The sequence below is a fragment of the Charadrius vociferus genome, unplaced genomic scaffold (genome assembly GCF_000708025.1).
Source record: "Charadrius vociferus isolate BGI_N301 unplaced genomic scaffold, ASM70802v2 scaffold92, whole genome shotgun sequence".
Classification (NCBI taxonomy): domain Eukaryota; kingdom Metazoa; phylum Chordata; class Aves; order Charadriiformes; family Charadriidae; genus Charadrius; species Charadrius vociferus.
The window spans coordinates 5,108,239-5,129,706 of NW_009647874.1; the positions used below are offsets into that span (position 1 = coordinate 5,108,239).

Below are 21,468 nucleotides of genomic sequence, written 5' to 3' on the forward strand. Positions count from 1 at the left end.
CAGCAGGATTGGCAACGGTGGCAGCAGCGGGCGGAGAAGGAGCAGCGGAGGAGTTTTCGCTACCCATGAGATCAATGCCTGACAATGCATTTGTTGGAGTGGTGAAGGGAAGGCCACTGTTGAGATTACTTGACCAAATGGAACTGCTGAATGGAGTGGTGGACCACAGGCCACTTGGGTTGCCAAGGATCGACTGCAGTAAAGACAGAGCCAGGTAAGTAGCAGTTCGGTAACCTCTATTTTCACCTTGTTTACAGCCCCCCCTGAAAGAAAAGTATCTAAGAAGCGGCAAGCCTGCTGTGGAACCCCTTCTGTCCTCACTGCAACATGCAGTTTTGAACTCCCTTTACTAGACCTTGTGCAGAGGAACCACACTACGAACGGTCACCAAACCTGTCTGGTAACTGAATGGGCTGCAGAGTGCTATTACATTACAGGCTTTCAAGATGTTTTCGTTTGAGCTTATACATCCCTACACCATTACCAGTTTAAGCACTACTAGTATTCAAGCTTTAACACACAAGGGCCAAAAAGCTCAAGCTTAATTAAACTAGTTAGAATGAGGTAAATAAACATGGTTCATGTCTTGAAAAAAGCAAAAAAATTCAAGTTGTAATGGAAGGTAGCAGCGAAGTCTACTCCTTGATCCTTTTTTGGATGTTTGCAAACTCATCTCCTTGTATTCAGACATACCTGTTATAAATTGTACATTTTGGATGAACCTACCTGTGTTCAGCCCCACTGTACCTCCCCATATTCCCAGTATATTTTCTTCCCCATCCAAAAGCTCTCCAGATGAGAGGGGATTGGAGAACTGGCCATTTGTCATGGAATTCCAGTAACTCTCTCCTGGTTCAAGACATTTGGAAGTCTCTGACAAATGGTTATGGTGCAGATGCAGGTGTGCTGCAACACGTCACAAACGCATTTGGGATGAATAGGACAGGTACAGCAAGCCTAGAGAACACATGCAGAAAGGAACAAGGCCCAGGTTTTGTCAACTCTTTTATCAAAGCCCAAACAGTAGCAAGCAACAGGCAGAAGAATCTAACCCATGGTGTGGTGGAAAGTGATACCTGGAAGCAGCCAGAGATGGAGATGAGAAAGGTTAGCATAACTTTCATGCTAATATTAGCACAGAACCTGCTACATGTAGGCTTAACGCGCTACATACCTCAGCGCCAACAGATTTAATGTACATATGCTGTAAAGTCAATTTGCAAATATACAGTAAACTTGATACATCCAAAAGGCAGTGGACTTGTTGAGTAAGTGCTGTAAGGTACAAACATCCTTATGTTTGGATTTAGTGGGTACAGATAGGGCATCCCTTCCCAAGATCTCAGCCCTCAGACAATGCACACTAAAGGTTAACCAGTATCACTGTACTCTGCATCTGAAGATTAACATAAAAATCCCTTTCGAATAGTAAACAAGGTGGACTCTGAAAATGTCTTCATTTCAGGCTTTTATTTTCTGCCCTGAAATGAAGATCTGCTCAGTCTAATCATACCTGAAAGTGGTCAGACACTACACATTACCAAAGGGTCCTCATAGAATCTGACACGGAGGGTTGGACAGGAGTTTTAAGCGTACTCAGGGGTTAACTGGGCCAACGTTATTAGTACTCTCCAATGTCACTGAAGTTGAGCCAAACTAGGGTCACAGTTTATTACTGTTATATAACTAAATGGTTATATTTAAGCTACACAAGCATTAGACTACTAAGCCTACAGCAGCAAACACTCATGCTGCTGCTCAGACACCAACCCTAGCAGACTAAAAGTCCACCCCATTTCCTGCTGTGGGCAAGAGCCAGGAACTATTCCTACGTGTCCCAAAAGTGTTTGGAAGAGCCTGATAGAAAGGCAATTGCTGATAAAGTAGAAGTAACCAGGAAAGGAGTGGCAGAGAAAAAATACCTTGGAGTAGACTGCTACTCCCTTTCAAGGCTGGTGGGGGAGGTACAAAGTGGCTGTCAGACAGAACTACACACTGGGAAATGGAGGAAACAGGAATAAGGGACTGTGGTTAGAAAGAAGTCCCAGCAATGCAGCAAGGCCTGAGGGCAGATAGGACCCAGAAGTCAAGTTTGATTTAGGACAGAAGCAGAGTTATGCATAAAAAGGGAAAGCAAGAGGAATAAGGAAGGAGGATGATCAAAATCAACTCCCCAGAAACGTCAGGGTAACATGGAAGCCACTATCTAAGTGGTGTTTGAAAGAACGGCTTTGCCTTTTGTGCCAGAAAGGAGAAGAGGACAGGGTCCTGGCCTGGTACCTGCTCTCTTATCTAGCACTTAGAGCAAGGAGGTTCAGTGGCAAGAATAGCCAAGTTTTCCTGTTCTGGCTCACCATAAGCACTTGAAAAAAATCACTATCATTAAAAAGGCTTTGAACATTTCAATCTGTTTGTTGCTTCTTGCTTATTAAGTGATCTTCTCCTTGAATAAACTCCTAAAATGCTTACCCCCCAAATCAAAGTATTTAAAGGGAGAGACTGTCATTCTTCTATTTGTCTTGGCTTCCATCTCAATGCTTCCTGAAGCACACTTACAGGTATTTTTCAGAAGTGGCCAGGAAACGGGTTAGGAGCTAGAGAGATTGTTCTGGTTGTCCTCAGCCCTTCCTTCTATCAAATGCTGAGAAATCTTCCCTCCATGTGACGAAAAGGCAAAAAATCTCTCCTTACATAGTTTTAGTAGCCTTACAGCTACAGTTGTAACCGCATCACAAGGGTGGGATCAGTGAGTGTGTGTCTATAAGAAGCTGTGTGACCTTCTTCGGCTTCCTCTGCCCTTCGTCTTCCCCCCACTCCATCTGAACTGCTACCAGGTGAAGTAAACACTGCCTCTTACTCACTACAAAAGCATTTTCAGAAGACAAGATGAAGAATGATTTCAGCTGGCACTGAAGACAGCTGTTGCGGTGTAAGTTTTATTCTGACAGATAGAGAGGCACAAGGATGAGAGCAGAGTGCTACAATCTGTGTAAAAAGTTGGGGTTTTTTTCTTCTTCTTTGGCTATATTCAAGATCTCCATCAAAATTAGTTGTCTGTTTAAAGGCTTCAACTTATGCTCAGTCTTTAGTGTTTTTTTTCCCTAAGCTGAAAATAATACATTTGATTTTTTTTACTTTTAGATAGGTTTTTTTTGACCTTTTGTTAATTCACAAGTAGGTGCAACACTGGACTCAGGAAGCAGAATCAAAACCTGAAAGTTATCATGTTGACTACTTTGAAACTGTCTATCAAACTGGAAGTGACAGAGGCAGTGTCCAGCCATGGCACAGGAACAGAATGGCTCTTTCCACAATCCCGAAGCACGTGGAAATGGAACACACTTTTGTAAGTGCTGCAAGATGCTCTTGTGAGAAGTATTTTTACATGAAGCAATTTACATGGATTCATCATCTGCAAGTGAGTGGACTAATCACTCTTTGTCCAACAGTCATTTCCGCTTAACTACACAGAAAGATGAACACATACAGCTTCCCTTTTCCTTTATTCTTCAGTTGGTATTTTTCACCCAAATTTAAAAATCGTCTAAGTGAAATTAGATGGCAGATACAGAACAGGTTGGTAACAGTAATAACACACTGTATTTGGAGTGAGTACTTACTGCAGTTGTATGAGTTGGGGAACTCGAGCTTGTTGGCCAGGAGGGTACAGAATCTGTAGCTGAAGGATCCCAGATGGATGATGGAACATTATTGAATTCACTCCAGTTTCTCTGAACATCCTGCCCATAAGCCGATCGAGCTAAACCAAGTTTGCTAAAAACCTCTGAAAATAAAAGGAAATAAAACTGAGTACATTACTCTTCCTCTTGTTCCAAGAACCACAGCAGACTAATACTCTTCATAGTAATTTCCCATGTTTCTCTAGCAGGTCCTGCTGCAGTGCAAGAACTGAGATTAGAAAAGGTCACACAGTAATACAGATTACATCTCAAGTGCCCTACATCAGACAGTGGCTACAAAGTTAGAATCATGGTTGTAGTAGGGAAAAAAGTTACGCGCTTACTGTGTATAATTCAGTATCAACCCATGGGAGTTGTTTGGTTCCTGGGATTTATCTACCTGAAAGCAAACAGTTGGGGAACCAGGCAGAAGCACAGCAATACTGCAAGTCCCGGCAGTTCCTCATAACAAGTTAACTGCAGGTGGAGTAAGCAACCCGGCTGAAGGAGCCTCTTGTAATCACAGCGCTCATTTGCCTTGCAGCACTCCCTTCCCAGGTAACTCCTGGTACGGGAGGCAGCACTGGCTGTGCCCCAGCCCAGACCCACATCTCTGCTAGAGGAGAGGGCAGCAACAGCAGTCGTGGTTTGCTGGTCCCTGCACACAGAACTGATCCCAGGCATCTTACTGCCATCCCTCCGAGCTGCTGGTGCCAAGTGTTGCTGATGAGGAACCCCACAGCAGCAGCTGCTATTGATTGCACACCCCCAGCATTTTTCAGTAGAAATACAACCTTTTCAGTAAGACAGCATTTTTTCAGCAGACGTACAATCCATTTTGCAATGCCACATATGAAGTTTGCTTTGCTTATCACCTTTTGCAGGCACCTTAAAAAATACCACACCATGCATCCCCAAACACGGGATACAAATCTACAGTAAGCATGCAGAGCATCCATGCCCTACAATATAGTCTGCCTGCATCAAGGCCATCTCAAGCCACTTATGGAAAGTTTACCTAAATACTTAAATACAGAAATTAATGGCTGGTTTAAGTATGCATCAGGTCATCGTGCAGCTATAGAAACGCTAGAGGAAAATACAAGAGGAAAGCAACACAAGGGATGGGCCATTGTCTCATTTATACAGCAATGGTTTTATGCAGGCATCAAGTGCTCAGGAAACCACAGGCCCAGTGGCACATTTCTGAGACCTACAGTAAAGCTTCAGGGGGAGGGACGGAGGGCAGGAAGACTAAGATAAAAACAAGTATCAAGAAATTTTTCTGAAATGAAGAACCTTCAAGAACAAGTACTTCCAGCCCAACAAACACTCTAAAGAGTTTCCACTAACTCTCTGGGCTGAAACACAGAATACACCACCACATTTTTAACACACTTTCCTACGTAGTCATCCTTTTTGGGGGGAGGGACTGGAACACTGTCTGTACTTAAACCAGTGGAATGGAAACACACCATTTCTTTACCTGCATTTGAATACAGATAATATTTGAAAACAAAAACTCACCTCCAGTCAAGTTAAAAGAATGTCCAAATGCAGAGAATGAGTTTAGAGGCGTGAAGTCGGGACTGCTGGGATTGCTGATAGGACTCCACAAACCAGAACTAAATATCATGGAGTAATGGGAAAATAATATACAACTCGTTAACACAGTACAATCGACAATATTAACTTACTGATCTATATACAAATGTATAGTTACAAATGTGTGTGTTTATATTTAACGATATATATATTTAATGGTGACCAAGAGTTAGGAAATCAGCTTATTTTTGTTTTAACAAAAGATTTCAGTGAAATACCATTTTCCTGTGTATATAACCACCTTGGAGTAACACACTGCTATAGACATAATGCTCTTCCATTTGTAGACTGAGCTCCAACACAAACCTGAGAGTAGCTCTTTTGATCAGTTTTTCAGAAAACTTATAGGGTCTAAGCCATAGTGCACTTTTTTTGACAAGCAGATAAAATTTAGAACCACTCAGAAGGGATACAAATGCTTACACTCCAGCTTGTGGGCAAACTTCTTGAAACTACAGATGAGTTAACTGGAACCAGTGATAAACATTTACAAAAACAAACCAAAACCCCACCCACAAACTTTGCTCAGAAAAGCAATTCCTTTGCGTATTGAAACTTGAAGTCTCTTTCCTATTCCAGAAAGGTTACCAGACACTCACTGCTTTTTACAACCAAGAGAGACGTGCACTGCCAAAATATGTCAGAAAAACACAGCGCGTCTTGGGGAACATGACTGAGCGCAGCTCTATTCTGCTCTTACTCATAACGCAAAGCCCAGTGATAGTTCTGGTCTCAGTGTTAAAACTGGCAGGTACTGCTGTACAGCAAGAGATTCTGCCTGTAAACTATTTCAAATGACCTTGGTTGACACTCCCCAATACTGAAAGAGTGAAGCTGGTTTCTTATTGGACACCCGGGGAACACAAGATTGTTGAGTTACTGGGAATGAGGGGGAGAAGTCCCCATCACATCCAGAACATCCTGCTTTCTACTCTTGAGTCGCTCATAAGTTCTAAACTTTTTTTACAAGGTGAGAGATGCTCCGTATAAAAAACAGGTTAAAAAAAAAAGGAACCAAAAAGAATTCTGTCACTACCTTCAAAATGCCATTAACAGCTTACAATCTTGTTTTCTAGGGGTCTAGGTATTTGCCTAGAGAATATAAAAATTACCTGTCAGAGCCATCACTGTCAACAACTGTGTGGGAAATGCTGATATTGCTGGAAACATCTGTCTTGCTTGGAGAAACCTTTGGTAAACCACTGCCACCTGCAAGAATATATAATATATAAAATGAGTAAAATAAAAAACCAACAGAATATTCAGGAAGTATTCAGAAATATTTAGAACTCAAACTGGTTCTCAGGTACCTGGGCTCTTGTCATAACCTGCAGCTACAGCAGCAAAAGTAGGGTTACCATTCCTGCCTGGAAGAGAAGCTGCCTTTGCCAGCTTATGTTTGGTACCATTAGGCTGTTTGCTTTTCGTTTCACTTCAAGGTAAAAAAGAGAGAAAAAAAAAGGAAAAAGAGTGAGGTTTTGGACTTGAGCAGTTTGATTAAAAAAGCAGCAATTTCAGCTAGCATTCATGAAAATATTAACAACAGCTCAACAGTTCATGTAATTGTGCATTTTTCCAATCTACCAAGTCATAAGAAACCCCAGAAAAATATAAATAGAATGGTACAATATGGTAATATCTGCAAAAAAGCAGTTTCCACGGGAAGAGGAAATAGGTCTGTGAAAAGGGAGATACACCATATGAAGCACACGGGTTCCACAAGTGTTCTGTGCTTGGGAAATCAGTAGGAGGTGCAGATTTGGACTCACTTGCTGCAGCTGCTGTTCACAATGCTGCTGTAAGTGCCTCCTCGTGACCCAAAAGCTAAAGATGTGGGAGGAGGAGGAGGAGATGGAGAGGCAGGTGTCGGCGAGGGCTGTCGCTGTTTCAGGAAAGCATCTGCGTTCAGGGTTTGTAGAGAGAGTTTATAGAGGTTGTCCGTAGCTATAAAGAGAAAGACAAAACACTTTACTGTAGTATTTACTTTAAAAAAAACAAAGCTTCTCCAACTCCTGCTATCCTTTCTGTTCAGATTGAGGAATGAGAAAGGCTATTCCCAGTGATCGCAGAAGTAGCTCCTTCCCTATAGTCACCTATCATTACTCAGGTTTACTACCTATTTTCAGAGAGATTGTGTTGCAACAAAAGCACCAAGATAAACTGACTCGTACGGAAGAAAGAACCTTTCTAACTGAGTGCTGTGGAGAGAGATGACTTTATGTTCGCATGCAACCACGAGGAAGGTGATTTGGTTCCCGCACAAGGGACTTAGAACGCAACCAAAAAGCTTTTAGCAGTGCCCCACACTAACTGCTGCATTAAGACTTTTTCAGTGTTCCCTCTCAAGGACAAATCATGTAATTAGTTTCAACTTTGGCCGCAGCAGACTTGACCAAGCAAAACCCCGTCCTCTGTAGAAAATACATTTTGCTTTTGAGTTGTAATTCTCATTTTCTCAATCTCCCCAGCAGCTTCTGAATCCTGTCCAGCACTGAAGAACTGCAGAATGGCCCATGTTTTGCCCACACGGTTTTCAAATCTCCCAAATTGTACCAGATGCTGTCAATGAGGCCCACAGCAGAAAATGGGAGCGCAACAATGCAGTGAAAAAAAAGATAGGAAGATCTATAAGCAGACCAAGCCTACCTACGGATGTTCATTGCAGAAGGCTAATTCTGTCACCCTCTAGCGATTACTTACAGCTGCCAGCTTTGTGAAGAGGCACGGAGTCCCACTCTGGTGGTGGAGAATCCTTTTCACCTTCTGAGCTACTGGTGTTTCCTAGCTCCTGTCCAGAACCACTGGGGAGAAATTTTGCTAACACTGATGGCCTGCTCTCTATTAACTTACTGCTTGGACCTATTAAAACAAAAGAAGAAAAGCAAGTCCATGGATAGTAAACTGAACAGTTCCCTTCTCACAGCAGACTTAATTTCAAGCACTCAAGAGGGGTTACAAACAAACCAAGTAAAACTCCCAAAGGTATTTATAAAAAGAACCTCACACTACCTCTTGTTTTGGGGAGGTTTCTTGATTTAGACCCGTTCGTCAAAAGGTGCTGTGTAGGTATCTTGGATGGAAAGGTTTTGCGCTGCTTGTTTTCCAGTGGGGGAGTATAAGACAATTCCAAGGAACTAAATGAAAAGAGAGATCCATTTATTTTTAAGCTCTCTGAAGTGCAGAAGAAGAGATTATGTGCCATACAGTTTTACAGAAGCCTGGTCTCCTGCGGCTTTCTTGTGCTCATCTTGTCAACCTTGTGCTCATCTTCAAAGCTATTCATAAGCAGAGTTTTGTATTTGTCCCATATGCAACTCCACCCTTCCTAGCTCTGGCTCATTTTCTGCCCACACTGCTCCACACATTATTAGGGCTCACTCACCTTCCAGGAGAAGCTTTCATTCTGGAGCTCCAGGATTATAAAACCTGCTTGATTATACAGAGGCAACAAGAGATGGCAACTGCCATTTTTCTACTCTGCCCCTACGCTCTTGTTAGATCACATGCTCCTGATATGCTATTGCCCTGAATGTACACGATCATCTTTTAGTTGATGGCATAAAACTGTTCAAACCCACCACTAAATTTATTTGGCTACATATTTTTCTTTTTCGCCAGCTATTTGATTACGTCTCTCAAACTTTCTAGGGAGGAGCAATATTTTACCCATTTCTTGCAGAAGAATTCCAAACCAGCTCATTGTGGCCTTTGAACACTGTCAGATGTAATGAACTTGTGATTTATATGATCAAGGAAAGTAGATAATGGTAAGAATAAGTAAGATAAGGAGAAGACTTTGCCAGGCAATGTTTTCAGAAATATTTTGAAGAAAATTAATTTATACTAACTACTAATCCCAGTTAGTCTCCTATTAAGTACAGCAATGGGGAAAACACAAGCCAATATACCACGCCTCAGCTTGATAAAGTTTACTTCTTTGGCACTTGGACACTGATCTGATTTCAGAATTTCAGAGTACTATTTCAGAATGAACTAGATACACGAAGATTAAGGTTCTTCATCATCTTTTGTCATCTGCAATCAACCACCTGCCAGTAAGGGAAAAGGACTGGTGGCAGCAGCAGCAGCCTCCTTTAATAAGGTATCCAAGACTCTGATCTTAGTCTACGATACAAAAAGGCTGTAATTTCACCAAGGGCAACTAAAGGCACTCATGTTAGCGCCGGCTTACTGTGCTGCCACCAGAAGCTCCTGTAGAAACATTAACCCTATTTTGTGTATGTGATACCTGTTACACAAAGCTTAACATTGCTTAACCTAATTTTCTTCATTGGATTTAGTTCTCATTTATGCAGGAATTTATTATTTACAAGCTTCATCTATTCCCTCATATCAGGAGGGAAGTGGAAGCTGCTTAAAGCTATCTACTGTTGGCATTAGCCAGACTGGCAGAAACAACAGTGAAATATACAGATTTTTAGCAATCCATCTTCCCTTCAGGCACGATGCCTTCTCTACTAAAAAGCCTTTGTTATGCTTACCTGGGTTTCACATCTACAGGGATTTCTTTCTTGATACTTGTTAGCAGTTTTTTACTTTTCTGTTTTACTTGGACTATTTCATTTTCAGGTTTTTCTGGTATAACTTTTCCCTTTTGTTTTTCAGGTTCCTATAAAAGACATTATAATAACGTGTTAATATTCATGAAAAGTAAAGTCCCTCTTGCATCCATAGTATAAATAGGGGTGAGGAAAGAATGCTATTCGAATACATGAGCATTTTTCCAGCACAGAAGGCACCTTTTTACTTTTAAGTGATTATACCTATAAAATGTGGTATCTATTTTTTGCTATTTGGAGAAGTAGAAATTGAAATATCTAGCAAACTAATGAACCTCAAGCAGATCTGATGTTTGCAAATACACAGCTCCTCAGGCCGAAGCCTCTGAGTCCCCTTTAAAAAGGTGCTGGCTCTGTACTGAGACCTATACTGCATCTTTGTACGCGGTCCAGGCCATCTAAAACACTCTTCAACAAAGCAAAGAATATGAGCAACTATCCCATTCAATTTATTATTTTTTTTAACCACGCTTTTAAGACTTTCTGAATACAAGTATACCGTCAAATAGTCATCCTGAAAAGTCAAAGGCGATTAAGGTGATTTTCAAAGACTTACTAAACTGTAATTTTTAAAATATATTACATAGATTTCTTTTCTTTGTTCCCCCAGCTAGAATCTCTATCTTTTCCAAAGTTGAAATTTAAGACATGTCAAAATTTAGGCTTGGTTTTCTTCTCTTTGTGATTACCTTTGCTTTGTTTGGTTCCCTAGCACATGCTTTAGGACCAAATCTTTATGACAACCTGACCACTACACAAATTGTTAGAGCTTTAGTTCATTACCTAGAAGTATGTTAGACACGAGTAAAATGACAAGTTACCAACAGTGAACTGACCCTTTGTAACTTAGGAAATGCACGGTTTTAGCATACAGCTTAATTATCGAAAAAAATTAGTGTCCATACTTTTGTGGTATATTCTGCAAAGAGAACAGGCTAGGAGCGTGCGGAGAGACAATTACCACAATGCTGCTGACAACTGGTGGCTTATTCAAGCCACAGTCACTCGGGCACTTTCAGTCCTGAGACTACATGATTCAAGCATGTTCACACTCACAGAGGAGCAGATTTTCTAGAGAAGAAGTTGCAAGTGTTGGGAGAGATGTTTTTTCATTAGCATTCTTCCTTTGTTAAGTATTACAGTATATGAAAGCTAGGGATGGGGTGGGGGGAAGAGACCGTATTCCCGCTCTAACAGGTGACCCACCAGCTACACAGGAGCCTCCTTTTATAAGCAATGCCATACCTCTTTGAGAAGTGGTTCTGTATCTGGGTTGGAAGTTTCAGTTGTGGTTGAAGAACTGTCATCATCTGCCAAGGAATCCTTCAGTTCATCCTCCTGTTGCTTTCCTTTCCCTCTTCTATCCTTTTCTTCCCGCTTCTTCTGTGGCTTAGCCTTGCGCTGAAGCGTTTTCGCTTTCCCTAGGGAGATAAGGATGCTTCAGATTCTCAGCAGCAGTACTCTGAGGTGGGCTAAGCTGACTTCATTTTAGAGGCTAACCCACATGATTAAGCCTCTCAAGTTTGTCATCTGTTACAATACACCAACCATTTACAGCCACTTCACACCAAATGTGAGCAATAGCATCACACCTGAAGAACCCTGATCTCCACCGTCACATTTATGCTTCTGAGCCCTACCTCCATTGCCTCTCTGTAGACGGTGGACACCTGGCTACCTATAATTCTTCTCTGCTCTGTTCCTGGCATTCCTTTTAAACAACTTAGAATCCAATTTGACAGTTTCACCATGCAAGACTAGATTTAAACATGAACTTCAGAAGTTGGTACAAGCTTTATCATCTGAACAAATGAAGAACAGAAATTATTAGCGTGCTTGTCAGTTAAAAAAAAACAAAAACAAACCAACAACCCAGCAGTAAGACTACAGTGGAAAAGAAAAATCACCAATAGTATTTGTCGAGCAAAGACATAAAAAAAACAGACCCCCAAAACCTGAAATCTCACACCTAAGTACACCACCTCCCCTTGACATATTTTATTCTTTCAGTGTAGTATTCTAAGAGGTATGGCTAAGATGAATGTAAAATAGTTTGGCTTGACACATTAAAGTGTTACTGCATCTCAAAGTAGGGAAAACAATGCGTTAAACGCTCCAGGAGATTTTTAAACAATTTTCTTGAAGCCATCTACATATAAATAAATAATGCTATTTGAACAATTGATTATGTTTTTCCCGCAATTTCTACAGGCTAACTAAAATGTAGCATAGTATAAGTTCAAAATGTAGAGGTTTAAGAACCTTCAAAATTGGGCCAAAGGTCCTGGCTTGTAAAACAGGTAGGATTAGGCTCCCGGTGAGTAAAAAAAGTTATCAAGAAAGCATCAATACAAAGAAACCGTGTGTGCGCAGAGTCATCATTATCTTACCATCGCCTCTTGTTATTCTTGTACAGGATGAGAGAGTTTACAATATTCTTATGTCTTTCATTAGATGTAATATATGCCTTTACCAATAAGATCTTTCTTAGATACTGCCCTTCAGACTAAGCTTTCTCATTTATAAGCCGCACAGTGCCTGCATACAGCTTCCAGGATGGACGTAGTAGTTCACTCCAGTAAAGACTCAATTAACCTGTGCTGAGTAAGCGGATTCAGCTTCTTCTGGGATTTGTACCAGCTCAAGTCAGAATTGAGTCTGGAAGCACAATGACAGCTGTCGTATTTCATTTGGCAAAATGTTCCTCAGGGAAAGTTTGTACCAAAACGTAAATGTGCCATCAGTATTTTGGCAAATACTACATATATATCAAAAGGCAGTGCCTTCAAACCTTGTTTTCTTCAGACTTAATGTTTTCAGTATCAAGCACAACAATAATATTGGAGATAAAAGTATTATTTTTAGTGTGAAGTGTAACTACAAGTAGATCTTTGTATGAAAGTTTTCTAAAGGTCAGCTTCCAGCTTACTGGGGGTATTGTGGTTTTGCCCCAGAATGCCTCGTTCTAAGATTTGCTTCAAATTTAGTCTACATTCAGGACTGCTAAACCATTTAACGTTCATCATTAGAAAATCTATGTAAAATTCTATCATGACATAAAAATATAATGTAAAGCAGCTGTTTAACAAAAATCAATGTAGCCTCCACAGCAGTCTGATAGGACCCGCGTATTACGAAGCTGAAAAAGACGACTATAAAGATGGGAATCCTGTGCAGGATACTATGACAAACAGTTTTAGTCCAGAAGCTGCTGCTACTGCAAATGTTTGTGACTAGCTCTAGCTATTTATCTGAAGACAGTATCAGTGTCTGTATGTAGATCCAGATAGATAACGGAACTTCCCCTATGGTTATACATTTTTAAAGAGGGCAAATGGAAATGGGCAAGTTTTATTTGATGCGCTGAGCTTCTGTAAGTCAGGTTATGGTTTACAGATAATGTTGGGGGTTTTTTTATAAAGCTCATCCAAAAAGAAGTCTACGTGCATAAATACGATTTATTGATCTAAGATGATGAAGAGGTCAAAAAACTATCTGGATTGCAAAATGCAACATTCATAATATATTTTGCAATACAGAGCATGTTTAAACATTCAGCCCACTGTAACAGGAGGAAATATGTGAATTTATCTGAATGAATTTGCAATCAGGAGAAAGTTACAAAACGGGAAAATAGTGCCATAAAATGGAACTCATGTAAGTGACTAAGAACGAAGTATTTTATCATCATTTCAATTGCTTTTGAAATTGATAAACAAATCAATAAAAGCACCCATCTCAAGAAAATGCACTTAAATATAGTTGAAAATATGCAAAGGTCTAGCAACACTTAGAAGCAGCTATTTGTTAAGACAAGCTCCAAATACGTTGACTGCTAAAAACTGCTATAGGTATAAAAAGTGTTAACATTGGTACACCACGTTAGTTGGGTCAATAATATGCTTTTGACACCAAACTCAATGAACCCCATATGCTGTGTAGCAGCTGCATCATACAGCAGTACTCCACCGCAGGAGATGGTTTCTTTTTAGGTTGAACTACACATAGAAGATGTGCTCCAGAAGTGCTCCCAACACCTTCTGGCATTCAGTAGGTGGACTGGGTCGGTCCACTGTAAGTGCACTCAAATACATCCTGTGAGGACATTGCATGCTCACTACCAGCCATTTTGCTCTCCAGAGCTCCAATACCGCACTATTTGCTAACACAGATGCTACCTATGAAACCTACCTACAGTCCTGTCACTTGCTGGAGTGACATTTAGCCTTTATGAAATGAATACTGGACAAACTGGTCATAATTCTCTTAATCTTAATTCCCCCAACCATAGCCCCTTGTCTAACTTAAAAACAAAACAGTCCAGAAATAAAGTAGCATATTTCAGCAGTATCCCAACCCTCTCGTCACTTCAGGGTCTCCACTTTGAAAGTCCAGATGCATCATCACATCCACTCTGAACTAATTAAGAACTTTCTGCTCATTACTACTTAATAGAGTGAAGCTTTCCTCTTTGGTGGTGCGTGATCATACAGATGCTTCACGGTTTATATGCGTTCCCACCTTTCATCTTCTTAAATTTATCTCTAATAAGCAACACAGCATCAGTACAGTTTCTGTACAACAGTGTTGTTAGAAAAAAGTGAAGAATCATTTAGAAATAGACACATTAAGATTAAATTTGTAACTATATAACTCTGGGACACAAGTGAAATGGCTAATACAAAAAACATGATTAGAAGCTCTACTCTAACAAAGTGTTTATAAGAAGGAAAACTGATATATAATTTTAAAAGTCTGAATGTATCTAATGTATGAAATTTGTTATTTCAAGCATTAGACAATTGAAAAGATGCATGCACAATTCACACTCAACTCTAACCTCATGCAAAAATGAACACAGCTTATAAACACAGGTGCCATGTATTAACTTGCTGACCACCTGACATCAAGGATTTTTTACATCTGCAAGTCCGGGCATGAAGAATTCCGTTCCCAAACGATACCACAGGGGTTTCCAGATCTCTCCCCGACCCCGCAGCCTTCCTTCTCCCCATCTCAGTTTTCATAATACACTAGGACAACTTCCTTTTCCTTTCCTCAATCCCCAGCCCCCAGTAAAAATGATGGAGGTGGGAGGGATGGATGCTAACCCAAAGGCAAAGGAGTAGCAACCAAAAGCATCTTTCTTCGTCAGAGGGTCAGATGTCTGAATATTCACACTTGCTTTCATCAAAACGTTACAAAAATTTCGCAGGAAGAATCACACCCTAGCAGTGCACAGAGAACTTCACTGCCATAGAAGAAAGGAAGTGTTCAAGACACAGGCACATTCAGCAGGGCAGGGAACAGCTGAGAAGCTATCACTTTCCACGCTGCAAAAACATGACCTTTACAGTTGATTAAATCTTGTTCTGTGGCTTACATAATGAATCATCCTGTTAAAAAAAGCAGAATTGTATTACCTTTGTTTTTTGCTAGTGGAGATGGGGGCTGCTCTGTAAACACATCTGGGGAAGGGGATTCTGGGTGGTCAAAGTCTTTTTCCATAGTTTCTATGAGCCCTGTGAGATCTGAATCCTCCGAGCTGTGCCTTCTGCTGCTGGCACACTCGCCATGAGGCGGGCTGAGAAGCGGCAGCTGTGGCAAAGCGCTTTCAGTCTGTTGCTCTTGCTGCTGGGGCCCGGCTGCTGGGGGCTGCTGGAGGGGCTGCTCTGCCAAAGCCGGTGCCTGCTGCTGCGACGGCTGCTGGTTCTGCCTCGTCCCCTTGGCTCTTTTGCCTGCGGCATGAGTCTGAGCTGCGGCACCTGAATCCAAGGTAAAGGGGCCCGCTCTTGGCACTGACTGCATGGAAGCTGCTTGTGCTGAAGTCCTGTTAGGTATGCTTGAACTGGTTTTGGATTTGATGTTTTCAACATCAGGTGCATTTCTATTGCTGTGAAGGTGTGCTGTTGCATTGCATTGTTTATGATTCCCTGCACTGGATCGTGAAGACGAACCGCCTGCTCCGTAGATCCCTCTGGATGAACTGTGATTAGAATCTGATCCAAGCGCATTCAAGCTGGAAGAACAACAAGTGTTTAAATATACTCTGCAATGTTTCCATTCTTCCACATGATAAAAGAATCACTGTGTCCGAAAGAATCCTTGAACTACACTGTTCTTGGCATAACACCAACAAAAATGCCTAAAACTTGCTTGACAAGTCAGTAGTCTTTCCCGCTTCCTGTTCACTTGCTCGCTGTACGTAGGAACACAAACCCAGTAAAATGACAGTCAATATGTATGTTGGAGGGAACGCTAAAAGGAGAAGATTTTTTTTTTTTTAACTGAAAACACCAAAGGTAGGAACTTCTGGCCTGCAATTTTTCTGCAGTCTATACCTTTTATTTTCGAGGAACATTAACAGGAAACTTAACAGGGTTTGGTTTTGGTGCTTATGGTTTTTTTTCCCCTTTCTTTGTTTCCCAAAGGTGAGTATTCCTCACAAAAAACCTTCATCTTTTTATCTAAACCATCTTTTTATAAGTAACTGGGAGGATCTTTGTTCATTCACCTGTTCTAAAGAGCAGTATTACCTTTTTACTGGCCTTATAACTGAAGAAGAAAAAAGGGGAAAACGTCCCACAACCCCCCCAAACATATACTTACTTTCCATCAGATGAAATTCCAACTATTCTCCTGAGATCAAGTGGCCTCCCCATATCAAAGGGAGGGTTCGAGGCCTCAAAGGACAAGCGTCTCCTAAATGGCTCCCATATTCCTTGAGCTTCTAGATAGGCTGTTCCAATTACCAAGAGAAAGAGTACACTGCAGAGAAGAGAGGCAGTCATCTAAGTATTTCTTAGTTTCAAGCATTTTAAGGTTAATGAATCTAATCACGCAGGACAAAATGCTTGTATCTTGCACTGAAAAGCTGAAAACTGCATCCAAACCACAACTTTGTCTGACAGAAACATAAAATACGCAAGTCTAGCATGATATATACATCACTCATACTGAGAATGGAAGTTAGGTGCAAGTCTGACATGCAGTTGTGAAGAATATTAATCCAAAGGGGGGAAAAAAAATCATTAAAATATTAAAATGGCAATGAAGCTGTCAGCAGCTCTCACTGCTTGTTGGTGCAATTCCATTTTAAAAGCATTTTAAATTCTCTGTCGAAAACTGTACTGCTGCTCAGAGAAGTCAATATTCAGAGCATTACTTCAAGGAGTTTTACAACTATCTGCATCTGCTGCAATCCTGTGTTTAGGAGTTCTCCACTTACATAACTCACTGCAGTGAACTATATTTTTGAATGAAGCAACAAAACCACTGCAGAGACCTTCATCACAGGGCTAGGGATTTCATCTTCTAACAGGTGGGAGTTCTGGGGGGAGGAGACACAATGATGATGACTAAAGCTTCCCTTGCCTACTACCCTAGAAAGTTTATGCAAAAAAAGAACTTTAAATTAGCAACTTCAGTTTCTGTTCTCCCCCCAGTTCTGACTGTCATTTTTCCTAAGCCAAATGTATGAGAACCAGCATCGATTCACAAAAAAGGATGAGATACCTCTTGCTTAATTTTAGCTAAAAGAATCTAGCCTAGTAGATACCTTTTAAGTTTTAACCGTCGCCAAAACTACAAGCAACTCTGGAGACAAACTCAGCTGGTGATAGCTGGTTATCAGTGCTTTTTTCCCCACCCCAGGGATTAAAAAGCACTCTAGATGCATCAACAGATAGCAGAAGGTAGGAAAGATAATTTTCATCCAAGATGTTAAACAACAGAAAAGTTAAAGAAATAGGGGAATTTTTCAGACAAGCTTACACAAACTCTCATTCAAAGGAGTAATGCTTGCCTCGGGTCCCATGCCATCAAAAATGGCATTCCTTTGGGGATGTAGGGAATAAGGTATAATCTTTCACTGGTTAATTGTAATTCATGATGCTATTTGAGCGTTTCACAAGACTGATACCAACAAGAGCATCACATCTCTATCAACCACCATGGTGCTACACAAACTCAGGATGGAGTGCACGGGGTTTTGGTGGGCTTTGGCACTCCTCCCCCTCAGCCCCACAGCACTCCCCTTGCGGTATCAATGCTGGGCTCCGCACAGGTTGTACAGGGGAGGCTGCAGCAAAAGGTCACCTTGAGAGCTTCTCCTCTGCCACTCTGGGTATGGACTCTACTCCCTCTACGTAAGCCACTTTAGTGTTTTGATAAACAAATAGCAGCTTTTAAATGAAAAAAAAAAAAAAAACCCAAAAAACCAGAACAAGTCTTGTTTTTTGGTCTTTTTAACCGCACTTTCTGGTTTTGGTGTGGTGGTGGGAGCAGTGGTAGTTGGTTTTTTGTTTGTTTGTTTTTGTTTTGTTTTTAATATTATTTTAAAAATATAACTAGCCCAAAGTGGTCATGTTATTTAAATTACAAAGCAAATCAGTGTGAGGAACACCATGCAGCCAGGAGTAACACAGTCTAGACACCCAAGAATGATCTTGGTACATCCCTCTTTCCCCTCACGGTTTTATCCTGGAGCACACATATGCGTAGTTGGCAAGTTCTTCATAAAAGGGACTGACTCCTTTGTCGCATTTGGACATATCCTATCAAGTTGAACTTCAAAACTTGGAGCTTCAAATATGGTAATCCAAACCAATAGTGACTCACACCGCCTTATTAAATTAAAAACATGAACTAGACAAACTCGTAAGAGTTGTTCATTCTTAGATATTCAGGATAGATTTGCAACAATATGGAAGTATTGTTTTAGTGGCAATGAGCAAACCCCTACGTGATGGTGTCCTTAAAGTCAGAGGCTGTCTGCGCACAGGATCTTTGGAGTATTATGAAATGGTTACATTAGGACTCTTCTCTAGTTTGCTGCTAAGAAAGATGTTTTGTACTTGTAGGAAAAAGACATAGTGAGGGAAAGGATTACTATTCTGTATTGTTTTGTAAAGTCTAATTAACAAACAAGCACATCTAAAATTCTCCACACAAACTACACTCACAAGCTGACAAGCATTTTTCACTTTGTCAATAAACTAAAGAGAAACTAAGCTGATACATTTCTAGCAAACATGCAGAAGCAAACCACTGAAGTACTAACTCAGCACTTTCCTAAGTAATGCAATAGAAACAAAATTTTCTAAGTAACTTAGGAAAATGCAGTTTCCCAAGCAACACTGCATTACTTAGCAAAGTGCTGAAGAGTCAAAAAAGAAAATGAAGCAGGCTGTAACTTTATCTTCTCAATACTTTTATCAATTCCCAAAAGGAAAGATAGCTTAGGTGAACATTTACACAGCAACATGAAAAAGCCAGTATCTTAGCATGAAAAAAAAATAATGCAGGAAACATTACATATCTGTGGTAATGCTTTGGATTTACAGCACACAGAAAGACTGCTTTTTCATCACAGGCACCTACAGCAGCAATCCATCTCACACTAAAGATATAAGCTTAACACTAATGAAAAAGGAAAACGACATTTGTTGTTACCGATAAGTAACAACTTTACTGATAAGTTTCTATGCAAGGGTTTTCTCTGGATAAAGGCAGTAGGGGAAAGTGTCTCACACCCAAGAGATGAGCAGGGACATGTTGTTTATAACCTCAGATTTCAAATAAATAAAGATGGGTAGAGGTTAGACTAGCAAAACGCAGTGGTATTTTCAACTCCTATTTCAACCAGTCACAGCTAACACACGGCTGTTTGCTGACAAAAAAGTGCATTATTATGCTACTACGTAACCTCCAAGCGCACAGTGTTGCAAACAATACCCTTCAGGTTCTCAGAAATCCCATTATTAGTATCACCAGCTGTCTGTCACACACAAGTGGCAGCAAAGTTAAATTCATCCAAGGCATCTATCTGCTAAGCTCATTACAGTCACTGCCTCATATCGCGCTAAAGCACAATGCTCCAGAAGGATGCTTCAATTTCTACAGGAATTCATGGTTAGCAGTGCTTTAATACCTCATTTGACTCAAATTTGGCTTAATTAGTTATCGAAGTACTACATATTACAAGGGTTAATAGGAGTATGCATCTCACTTAAGGAAATAGGCCCAAGCAAGAAATACATCATTTTGTCCTCAGTTTGAGCAGAAAGTCAGTACTCCTCAGCCTTAAACTCTCTTCACACTCAATCCACAGTAGCATTTATTAATTTTTTTCTTCTTTTTCACCTCACTCCATTTTATTTTACACCAATTACAGCACGTTCTGAATACATACATACTTCTCTGTAACCTGTATTCAAGCAGTTCGTGCATCTATACCTACAAGAAAAAACATACACACACTACCTCATTATTCCTGAGATGATTATGTACAGTGCCAATTCCCAGTTGGGCCTGGGTAGCGCTTCTGCACACGTTGCTAACATGTGATATGGAAGGGATGCATTCAAGATAAATATGAATTCAGAGCCTCCTGTGGTGATGAATTTTAATTCACGTATGACTCTGGAAGCAGTGAAATCAGGTGTAAACCTGTAAGCAAAGTAAAGCACATTAGAACTTTTCATATGAACAGCACGGAAGTTCGAGATAATTGATATTATTCATAAATTAAAAAAAAAAACCAAAACCCTACACCAATTACTGCCATAACTGCCAATCAAACATTTGTAACAAATTGCCCTAGCAGTACGACTAATAATCATCCAGGCAATTAGCCTAAAAATACTTATGAGTACCTTTCAAATACATCAAGTTGTGTTTGACTAAGTACATAAACACCTATGCTTAACAGGTCTGATACTGAATTACTCGAGACACCTGCTGTGGTTAAACCCCAGCCAGCAACTAAACACCACGCAGCCACTCGCTTACTCCCTCCTCAGTGGGATGGGGGAGAGAATCAGAAGAGTAAAAGTGAGAAAACTTGTGGGTCAAGACAAAAAGAGTTTAACAGGCAAAGCAAGAGCCGTGCACACAAGCAAAGCAAACCAAGGAATTCATTCCCTGCTTCCCATGGGCAGGCAGGTGTTCAGCCATCTCCAGGAAAGCAGGGCTCAGGCGTAACGGTTACCTGGGAAGACAAACACCCCCCTCTCGCTCCTTCTTCCCCCAGCTTTATTTACTGAGCATGACGTCATATGGCATGGAATATCCCTTTGGTCAGATGAGGTCAGCTGTCCTGGCTCTGTCCCCTCCCACCTTCTTGTGCACCCCCAGCCTGCTCGCTGGTGGCATGGGATGAGGAGTAGAAAAGGCCTTGATTCTGTGTAAGCACTGCTCAGCAATAGCATCCCCCTGTTATCAATAGTTGTGAGCTACGAAGTTTTTAAACACTTCACCCTTAAGCCACAACTAGTATGTCTTTTCAACATCACCACTATGCTTCTGTCTCACCACAAACTAAGATTGTTGCAGAAATATTAGTGGTTTCACCTGCAATATCTCGTACATCCTTTTATAGGACAAACGCACCTTCTCAACTTTTTAGATATTATATTCTGAATAGTTAATTTTACATTCAAGCAGTGTTAAGAGTGCAGAGATCTTTTACAATAAAAATTGACAGAATTAAGCAATCATTATCATAAGGCAACAGAAAAAATACTCACGACTAAAATGCTGTGCATTATGATAATAATCCTTAGCGTAAAGGCTCTTTTCTACATACTGCAATGCAGCAAAAA

The 21,468-nt window shown here is 40.7% G+C and overlaps 1 protein-coding gene across 1 annotated transcript in view; it reads right to left on the reverse strand.

The window, feature by feature from the left end:
• TMEM131 (transmembrane protein 131) overlaps positions 1 to 21,468 on the reverse strand; it is an 86,397-nt gene that overhangs the window by 987 nt on the left and 63,942 nt on the right. The window contains exons 28-40 of the mRNA XM_009883131.1: positions 20,129 to 20,314; positions 16,475 to 16,633; positions 15,289 to 15,884; positions 11,111 to 11,286; positions 9,788 to 9,915; positions 8,295 to 8,419; positions 7,986 to 8,144; positions 7,055 to 7,229; positions 6,596 to 6,717; positions 6,398 to 6,494; positions 5,208 to 5,305; positions 3,621 to 3,784; positions 8 to 193 (exon numbers count right to left, since the gene is read on the reverse strand). Of these exons, the coding sequence (XP_009881433.1) occupies positions 8 to 193; positions 3,621 to 3,784; positions 5,208 to 5,305; positions 6,398 to 6,494; positions 6,596 to 6,717; positions 7,055 to 7,229; positions 7,986 to 8,144; positions 8,295 to 8,419; positions 9,788 to 9,915; positions 11,111 to 11,286; positions 15,289 to 15,884; positions 16,475 to 16,633; positions 20,129 to 20,314 (2,371 nt within the window). The remainder of the gene's footprint in view (positions 1 to 7; positions 194 to 3,620; positions 3,785 to 5,207; positions 5,306 to 6,397; positions 6,495 to 6,595; positions 6,718 to 7,054; positions 7,230 to 7,985; positions 8,145 to 8,294; positions 8,420 to 9,787; positions 9,916 to 11,110; positions 11,287 to 15,288; positions 15,885 to 16,474; positions 16,634 to 20,128; positions 20,315 to 21,468) is intronic.